At 39.3% G+C, this 9,579-nt stretch overlaps 1 protein-coding gene across 1 annotated transcript; it reads left to right on the top strand.

Annotated features, from left to right (window-relative positions):
* Positions 1 to 1,648: 1,648 nt before the first annotated feature.
* Positions 1,649 to 7,270, top strand: LOC138676480 (derriere protein-like). Its single transcript, XM_069765861.1, has 2 exons — positions 1,649 to 1,901; positions 6,462 to 7,270. Exons 1-2 carry the CDS (start codon positions 1,649 to 1,651, stop codon positions 7,268 to 7,270), a joined length of 1,062 nt encoding a protein of 353 aa, XP_069621962.1.
* The last annotated feature ends 2,309 nt before the right edge of the window (positions 7,271 to 9,579 follow it).

Here is a 9,579-nt window from a genome sequence, read left to right as displayed (position 1 = left end):
CAGTTATGGATTAATGGTGGTTCTGGTGATGTATTCATGTAAGTAAATGTTTTGCGGCCCTTGGGACTGGTTTGGTATGGCATTGCAGCCCTTGGACCAAAAAATGCGATGCACCCCTGGCTTAATGTGCTGTGACAAAACAATCTAAGTGAAATGAAATAGTGAAAGAATGTAATCCCCCCATAGTTTTTTTATGGTTTTGATTTCACATGGTTCACTGTGCAGTAAAAAAAATACCTGGAAACATAAATGTCAACAGCCATCCAATTATGACAATACCAAACATGTATCGTTTTTTTTCTATTTAAGTAATGAAAATATATTAAGAATATTGAAAAATATATATTATTTTGTTTTGTGTTGCCATTTTCCAAGACTTGTAATGTTTTTATTTTTCTGTTATTATTAGTCTTATAGCACCATAAAGATGGAGGATATATGACTGTAGATTTCTTGCAATGTTTCTGTCTGTCTCCACATTGCACTCATACCATTGCTACATGCATATACTTTTCTGCTTGGAATATTATTTTAGGATCAATAGAACTTCTATGTAAATGTCTATTATCATGAAATAAGGGAAGGTATACAGTATTAGTACTAGGTATACTGTGTATACAGTATTAGTAGTTGCATGTATGAGTTATAATACTAATAATAATCTTTATTTTTATATAGCGCTAACATATTCCACAGCGCTTTACAGTTTTGCACACATTATCAACACTGTCCCCGTTGGGGCTCACAATCTAAATTCCGTACCAGTATGTCTTTGGAATGTGGGAGGAAACCGGAGTACCCGGAGGAAACCCACGCAAACCATATAAACTCTTTGCAGATGTTGTCTAAGGTGGGATTAGAACCCAGGGCTCCAGCACTACAAGGCTGCAGTGCTAACCAATGAGCCACTGAGTTTGCAATAAAGTGGAATCTTCTGGTAGATACCTAAAAATACAAAACCTGTTCAACTAATTTTAACTTACTAATTAGAATAGTTTACTTTAATAGTCTAATAATGGAAGTATATAATATTTGCAATGATTACAGCATGGGCAATGGCAGCACGGAGGCGCGGTGGTTAGTACAGCAGCCTTGCAGCGCTGGGTTCTAATCCCACCCTGGACAACATCTGCAAAGAGTTTGTATGTTCTCTCCGTGTTTGCATGGGTTTCCTCCGGGTTCTCCGGCTTCCTCCCACATTCCAAAGACATACTGATAGGGAATTTAGATTGTGAGCCCCATCGGGGACAGTGATAATAATGTGTGCAAACTGTAAAGCGCTGCGGAATATGTTAGCGCTATATAAAAATAAAGATTATTATTATTATTACAGGTTACACACTATAATTACATATGATATTTTGCATACATATATGTTTCCAAACTGATGCATCATCAGGACTTGTCATTATTTGTAGAACCTGACTATAGAAAGTATACTTCCAAAGATAGATGAAACAGATTTTCACAGTTTAAGATTGGCTCATGGAATGTGAATATTTACATTCAAAAAGAAGGAGACAGGATGATGGTTTGGGAACACCTCCTACTGGCTCCAAGAAGCTGACAAATTTCACACATGGCTGTTTTTGAGAGTATTTAAGAATGTGTTCCACAGGAAACCAGTAGACCACTAACAGAGCTCACTATGGAACCATTTCTGCTGTTCATTTCTTCCCTGATATCCTATCTTTTGCTGGTTGACTGCTCTGAGCTGCCATTCCAAGAGAAGATGCTTCTCAAAGCCTTGGGATTGAGTGGACGACCTAAACCTATTGCTCCAGGTCCTGTTCCCAAGACGCTTTGGAAAATTTTTGAGAAGGGCATAAATGAAGATAATCCATGCAGAATGGCAGGATTTCAAGTACCTGGAAATATTGTCAGATTCTACAGAGATCAAGGTGAGGATAAACAATATTTATACTTGAATTATTTGCACCACATTTAATAAATGTATGCATTTTTTCACCAACATCTAACTTGTTGTATTTCATAGGTACATAAAAAGTTAAAATTAGATAATGTTTGTAGGAAAAAATATACACTAATGTAAATTATTTCAAACTTAGACGCACTCACCATAAATGAGCACGTGACCAAAAGAGAATCTTTTACACAGCTATGGAGATCTCTAGTGGCTTCTAGTTGATACAATTATTGATATTTGTAGGAGCATACTGCTTTTAAAGCCCACATTTTTCTTATAATTGTAAATGTATATTTTTTCTTTTGTCCCATTTGTAATAGACATTGGGTAAATAGGGTTGAAATTGTACTGATCTCTTTATTTCTAATATATCAGCTCTGTTCTGTTCCTTTGGTTGGAGCATGCAATCCATATTAACTACCCAAGTCATACAACATCTTAAGTATTAACTAGAAGCCAGGCACTAAGCACCCCAAGAAGACTAAATTTAGTTTCTCATAGGAATGCATAGATAGTTTTACTTCCAGTCCATATTTGAGGCATTATATGTTTTAGGTAGTCAGAGTGAAGGTCACACAGTACAACAGAATGAAGAAAATGAAAAGAGCTGATAAATAAGGCATAAAGCGATCAGTAAGATTTTTTTAACTGCCTAAATATTTGCCCAATGTCCATTGAAGAGATAAAAGAAATGCATATGCTTCTTAAATGTAAATTGGAGCAATATAATTTTATATCAAAGTTCTTGTATAATCTAAAACAGTAGATTGATAGCTATACAATCAGTGTTTAATAGGGATGTCTTACAGATCATTTGCATTAGATAATAGTGTATAACATTAAATCACACAATTTAAAGAAATGTCCACTGCAGTATATTAGTCCATGCATAATATAATGCCCCCACAGTATGCTGCCCCCCACAGTCACTTCTACACAGTGTGATGACCCTGCACAAACATCACTCTTGCAAGTCATATCCATGCTTGCTGCTACTGTAACTGAATTGTTCTCTTCTGCCAGTTTAGAGAGTACCTAAAGGAGCTTCAGGTCACGGGACCGTCTGCAGAACCTTCAGGCTCCACTTAGACCTAACACTGAAGCAAGAATCTGGTTGTTCCTTGCTCCAAAATAATATTCCACTGTACATACTGATACATAGCGTTCTACTATTTCTACTGAAAAGGGTTATCCAGGCAAAAGTTCACCTGTGGCTTGGAGCAGTAAAAAAATATATACTTGCACCTCCCTAGATCTAGTAAAGGCTGATCTGTGGTCTGCGCTTACACATGAAGAGGATATGTTTCCATTCCACCAGCAACAGAACTGCTGAAGTCTGTGATTGAATGCAGCGTTAGGTGACTTTAGCAATCACAGGCCACAGCTTTCCTGTTCCTAGTTTAATGGTGACATCTACTCTAGCCATCTGCACTGGATCCATATAAGTGCTGGTGGATGAGCATCATTTTAGTTTGTCATTTTCAAGCCACAGGTGGACCTTTCATTTTGCCTTTTCTGGCAGTTGGATCACGATATGGCTATGTGTATTCGTAAAATCCACCAAGTGTACCAATGTTGTGCTCCAGTTTGTGGCTTAAAAGTGGTCCAAAAGTAAGCAAACTAATATATGTTATATAAAGAATATTGAGTCTAATAATGCATGAACCAGCATGATACTGTAATAAATTTAATGCATATTAGGTTCTAGATGGTAGCCCGATTCTAACGCATCGGGTATTCTAGAATATGTACGTAGTTTATTTATGAAGATTTTAGAATAATACATTGAATACACAGTCGCTGATTGTTCGCGGCCGGCCACGTAGTATATAGCACAGCCACGTAGTATATTGCACAGCCACATAGTATATAGCTGAGCCATGTAGTATATAGCACAGCCACGTAGTATATAGCACAGCCCACGGAGTATATAGCACAGCCCACGGAGTATATAGCAGAGCCACATAGTATATAACACAGCCCACAGAGTATATAGCACAGCCACGTAGTATAGAGCACAGCCCACGAAGTGTATAACAGCCTACATAGCATATAACACAGCTCATGTAGTATATAACAGCCCACGCACGCAGTATATTACACAGGCCACATAGTGTATAACAGGCCACGTAGTGAATAACACAGGCCCCGTAGTGTATAACACAGGCCACGTAGTGTATAACACAGCCCACGTAGTGTATAACACAGCCCAAGTAGTGTATAACACAGCCCAAGTAGTGTATAGCACAGCCCACATAGTGTATAGCGCAACCCATGTAGTGTATAGCACAGCCCATGTAGTATATTGCACAGCCCACGTAGTACATTGCACAGCCCACGTAGTACATTGCACAGCCCACGCAGTACATTGCACAGCCCACGCAGTACATTGCACAGCCCACGCAGTACATTGCACAGCCCACGCAGTACATTGCACAGCCCACGCAGTACATTGCACAGCCCACGCAGTATATTGCACAGCCCGCGTAGTATATTGCACAGCCCACGCAGTATATTGCACAGCCCACGCAGTATATTGCACAGCCCACGCAGTACATTGCACAGCCCACGCAGTACATTGCACAGCCCACGCAGTATATTGCACAGCCCGCCTAGTATATTGCACAGCCCGCGTAGTATATTGCACAGCCTGCGTAGTATATTGCACAGCCCACGTAGTATATTGTACAGCCCACGTAGTATATAGCAATGTGGGCATCATATCCCTGTTAAAAAAAAAAGAATTAAAATAAAAAATAGTTATATACTCACCTTCTGTTGGCCCCCAGATCCACGAAGCATTTACCGACGCTCCTCGCGCTCCGGTCTCAAGAGTGCATTGCGGTCTCGCGAGATGATGATGATGTTGCGGTCTCGTGAGACCGATATGTCATCATCTCGCGAGATCGTAATGCATGGAGTGGTCACCGGCGTGTCACGGTAAAGGTCTGTTCTGGATCCGAGGGGCTGACAGACAGTGATTATATAACGATTTTTTATTTTTTTTATTATTTTTAACATTAGATCTTTTTACTATTGATGCTGCAAAGGCAGCATCAATAGTAAAAAGTTGGTCACACAGGGTTAATAGCAGCGATAATGGAGTGCGTTACACCACGGCATAACGCGGTCCGTTAGCGCTGCCATTAACCCTGTGTGAGCGCTGACTGGAGGGGAGTATGGAGCGGGCAATGACTGCGGGGAGGAAGGAGCGGCCATGTGGCCGCAGGACTGTGCCCGTCACTGATTTGTCGTGGCAATGGTCGTGGGCGTTTTGCCACGACCAATCAACGACTTGGATTTCCATGACAGACAGAGGCCACGAGCAATGAATATCCGTGATAGATGGAAGTGACCCTTAGACAATTATATAGTAGATTAGCATGCTATGCTGTCTAATTATTAGGCCAGGTTCACATTGACACAGGTTCACGGTCTGCGTTAACGCTATAGCATACACGCCATTGAGTTATGCTACACGGCTAGCGCAAATTATTCATCTGTGCAAGCGGAGATGGAGCCTCAGACACTGCAGCCCGCGTCCGAGGCTCCGTCACTGAATGACGGCACATCGCTAGCGCAATGGCGATGCGCCCGACAATAGGGGTTAATGGCAGCGTTAACGGACAGCGTTACACCGCGTTATGCCACGGTGTATCGCAGTCCATCTAACGGACTGCCATAACGCAATGTGAGCCCAGCCTTACACAAGATGTACATCATGTATCCATACTTGCCTGTTCTTTATCCCAATAGCAGATGAATTTATGTATATTGATCTTCCAGTAAATTTTTTTCTTGTTGTTTTGTGATTTTCATACAAGACTGGCTTGCCATCAATAGGAACATTTTTTTTTTGTTTTGTTTTTTTTCCCCCAAAGTTAAAATGAAGTCTATGCTAAATATACAATTCCTTGGATAGTTATAACTCTGTTTTTAGAATGCAACACAGCAGTAAGATGAACTGTACATGGCTGCAGAAATGAAGCTCAATGTTTATTATGGGCCTACGCTGTACAGACTATTGGATGTAGTTTGGTTCAGGGCTATCATTTATTCATTTTAAGGCAGCATGGTGGCTCAGTGGTTAGCACTGTTGCTTTGCATCTCTGAGGTCCGTGGTTCAAATCTTACCAAGGATAACATCTGTAAGGAAGTTGTATGTCCTCCCCTTGTTTGCGTGGGTTTCCTCCGGGTTCTCCAGTTTGCTCCCACACTCCACAGACATACTGATAGGGAATCTAGATTGTATGAGGACAATGCATAATAATAATATCCAGTTAGCAGTGCAAAGGGAGAGTTTTGGACCCTTTGAAATATCATAATAGGACCATTAACTGAAATAGGCATTAAATATTTTACACACCCAATTTGTATAGACTTGGGGGCTCCCTAATGCCACATGTAATGTTTGTGCTATTGAGTCCATAAAGTCCATAACAGTCTATATTATAAAGTAAAATGAGCTATCCTTTGGCTAAATAGAATACTAACAAAACCAGTAATATCTAATGTCTTATTTTTTCTTTCGCAGGGCCTTTGATCTCTAGCGATATGTTTCATGGATCGTTATGCTTCAAAAAACATCTCTTCTTTGACCTTTCTGTCATAGAAGCAAAAGAACAAGTGACACTCAGCCAACTAGAAATCAAGTTCAAGCATAACACATATCAAGGGCAGGAATTTCAGCTTCAACTTCACCGTCCCTTGCACATGGCCTTAAAGAGCATGAGAGACCACAACGCCAATAGGAAACTTCTATTTGCTCAGTCATTCCGCCTTCATCATAAGTCTCTTTCTTTCAATCTCACAAAGGTGACACAAGATTGGACCAACAAAAATAACAACATGGGACTTATTCTGGAAATATTTGCTAATAGTAATACTAGCATGGAGAATCATGTTTCTTCCTCTTGTGATCAAATCCATTCTTTCATCCATGCATCTTTGCTTACAGTTACCCTTGATCCCACCAGTTGCAAAAGACGAGTCAAAAGAAGTGAGGAACCGTTATTGCCAACTCCAAGTAATATTTGCAAAAAGAGGAGACTGTATATTGACTTCAAGGATGTAGGATGGCAGAACTGGGTTATTGCTCCTCGTGGCTACATGGCCAACTACTGCCATGGAGAGTGTCCTTATCCCCTGACTGAGATGCTGAAGGGCACCAACCATGCAGTGTTGCAGACTCTGGTGCATTCCATAGAGCCAGAAGTTACACCCTTGCCGTGTTGTGCTCCAATTAAGTTGTCACCCATCTCCATGCTTTATTATGACAATAATGACAATGTTGTACTAAGACATTATGAGGATATGGTAGTTGATGAATGTGGCTGCAAATGAGGCTTAATTACTAATCAAAATGCTCATTTATTAAACAGTTGGATGTGTTTAGGGGCACTTTATTAATTTTCTTGATAGTTCAAGACCAGACTACTTTAAAAAAGGAGAAATGGACTTGCATAAATGTAATGCTATGAAAAATGGACAGCTTGACTTATGTATGGATTACTGGATAACGAACTTTAACCCTGCTGTTGTGTTCGGGTCATAGTGACCCGAACAGACTTTTTGCGGCCCTGTAGATTTTTTTCTGTAAGTCTATAAAACTTGAGACTCCTTGACTTTTCCTCATTTGGGGGGACCTACCTATGAGTATTTTTTTTTTTTTCGTTTACTTTTTGCTACACGCAAAAAGTTACACTTGTTGTGTTCAGGTCATAGTGACCCGACATCGTTTTTTACAGCTGTGAGGTCATATTTTCAGTGAAATAAAGGAGTTATAACCTCAGTTGGGGCTATTTATTGCATCTACTATTGTATATCAATTGATTTATTTCCTAAATTATTTCAATGGGGTCGTACACGCGCTCTACCGGGGGTATGCATTGAGATCTGCGCACCATAAAAATGGCTTTATAATGATTATTTTTGGTGCGCAGTCTATTCTAAAATGTAGAGTGCATCCGGAGAGATCACTAGGTGTGCACTACACGTGTATATTATGCGCAGAACGGACTGCTCAGAACGCGCTGTCTAAGACGTATTTTTTTTTGTAAAGCTGAGCTGTAAAGTCTTGCAAATAATTTTTTTTTGCTAAGTAAGTCTGTCTTCCTGGCTTATCTGCTTGTTTTCAGAAGGGTTCTTATCTTCTCTGCTCTTATCAGTACACATATGCTAGCCCAGACATGTTACCTTTCAGTTTCTTTGGAGAGCAGCTGTGTGCTTCTACCCCCATGGCCTCTTCCGGCATCAAAAGAAAAAGATGCAGCTATTGCCCTTCTACTTGTGACAACAAGACGAGTATAACATGTTCTGGCTGTAAAACATTTCTATGCAAAAATCATGTGTATTGTTTTTCATGCAAGAATCCGTAAATTTATATGATCATGTAAATATATTCACATTGTAATGTTTATTATCTTTAATTTTTTATCACAAAATGTTTGATTTGATTGTTTTTTTTGTTTTTTTTTTACAAAATATGTATAGTTTTCTATTTTCGTTTTACTCATTGGATGGATCTGTTTTTTCAGAATAAAAACAAAAAAAAAAGATTTCTAGTTCATTTTTCTTTTTTTTTTTTACTACCAAACATGTTCACAAACAGTCTAGTGAGCAAAAAGTATTAAAAAAATGGAGTTAGAGTGTCTAAAATCAAGGTTTAATAAGCCGGGTCATAGTGACCCGGAACACTACAAGTGTATAGTAAATGCGAATAAAACAGCAGGGTTAAGGAGGAAGAATAGTTCTGAAGCTCCAGGGATTTAGCTTTGTTTCCTCAGCAGTTGAAAAGGGATAAGTGCTTAACATGTGATAGAAAATAATGACACATCCTCTGATCCTAGTACAGGCTTAAAACAAAAGACAACGATTTCAGCTCCCACGATCCACTGTAGTAAAAATTGACTTTAACTGAATAATCCACGGACAACAAGAAAGAGACAAGTGAACGCAAATGAATTCAACTGAAGAAGGATCATAGTTGATCTGAAATGCGTTGCTTTCTTGTACTGCCTGAACTGGTGTCTTCCTCGTTGTTCATGAATTATTCAAAGAAAAGCGATTTTACACACCATGTGATCTGTGAATACTGTTGGTACATTAGCTGGACATTTTATCTACTAGTACAAACTAAAGCCTCATTGAGACGTCCGTGATTCACAGAAGTGTTCTCTCAATGTTTTTCACGAAGTCGCAGAAAAACATCAGTCAAACAAGTCTATGGATTCGTGAAAAATCATGGACTGCATGTGGATGCTGTCTGTTTTTAACATGCTGTCTGTTTTTAGCATAGTAGTGGGTGAAGTTAATTAAGAAGTTTTGCAATTTTTTTAATTTTTTTGCATACAAGAAATATCAAAAACCGATGGTAAACCTCACACTTATCAATATATAATCCATAGTATTGATGAAAATTGTTCAGTTTTTTTCTGTGTATGTCAATAATCACTAATGTCTGAATGAGGCCTAAAACCGGATAATAAACTAGAATGTTGAAAAGGCTCCAAGAATAAACTACTCGACTGTAGCACTTCCAACAGACAGGTAAATAGAGCTAACACCAGCGCATTGCTGAAGGGACTTAGGGTATTTAAACATCCAGCAAGGGTGTGTCAATAAGTAGCAGAAGGTGGAGGTCGCTGCTAGGT

Source organism: Ranitomeya imitator, chromosome 1, assembly GCF_032444005.1.
Source record: "Ranitomeya imitator isolate aRanImi1 chromosome 1, aRanImi1.pri, whole genome shotgun sequence".
NCBI classification, from domain to species: Eukaryota; Metazoa; Chordata; class Amphibia; order Anura; family Dendrobatidae; genus Ranitomeya; species Ranitomeya imitator.
Note: the sequence above shows the minus strand (reverse complement) of the source record. Positions and strands in the feature narration are given on the sequence as shown.

Excerpts from the sequence above, each read along its gene's own strand:
- LOC138676480 (XM_069765861.1), top strand. The coding sequence starts at position 1,649 with ATGGAACCATTTCTGCTGTTCATTTCTTCCCTGATATCCTATCTTTTG. Across the intron at positions 1,902-6,461 it reads CAGATTCTACAGAGATCAAG|GGCCTTTGATCTCTAGCGAT; the intron begins GTGAGGATAAAC and ends TTTCTTTCGCAG.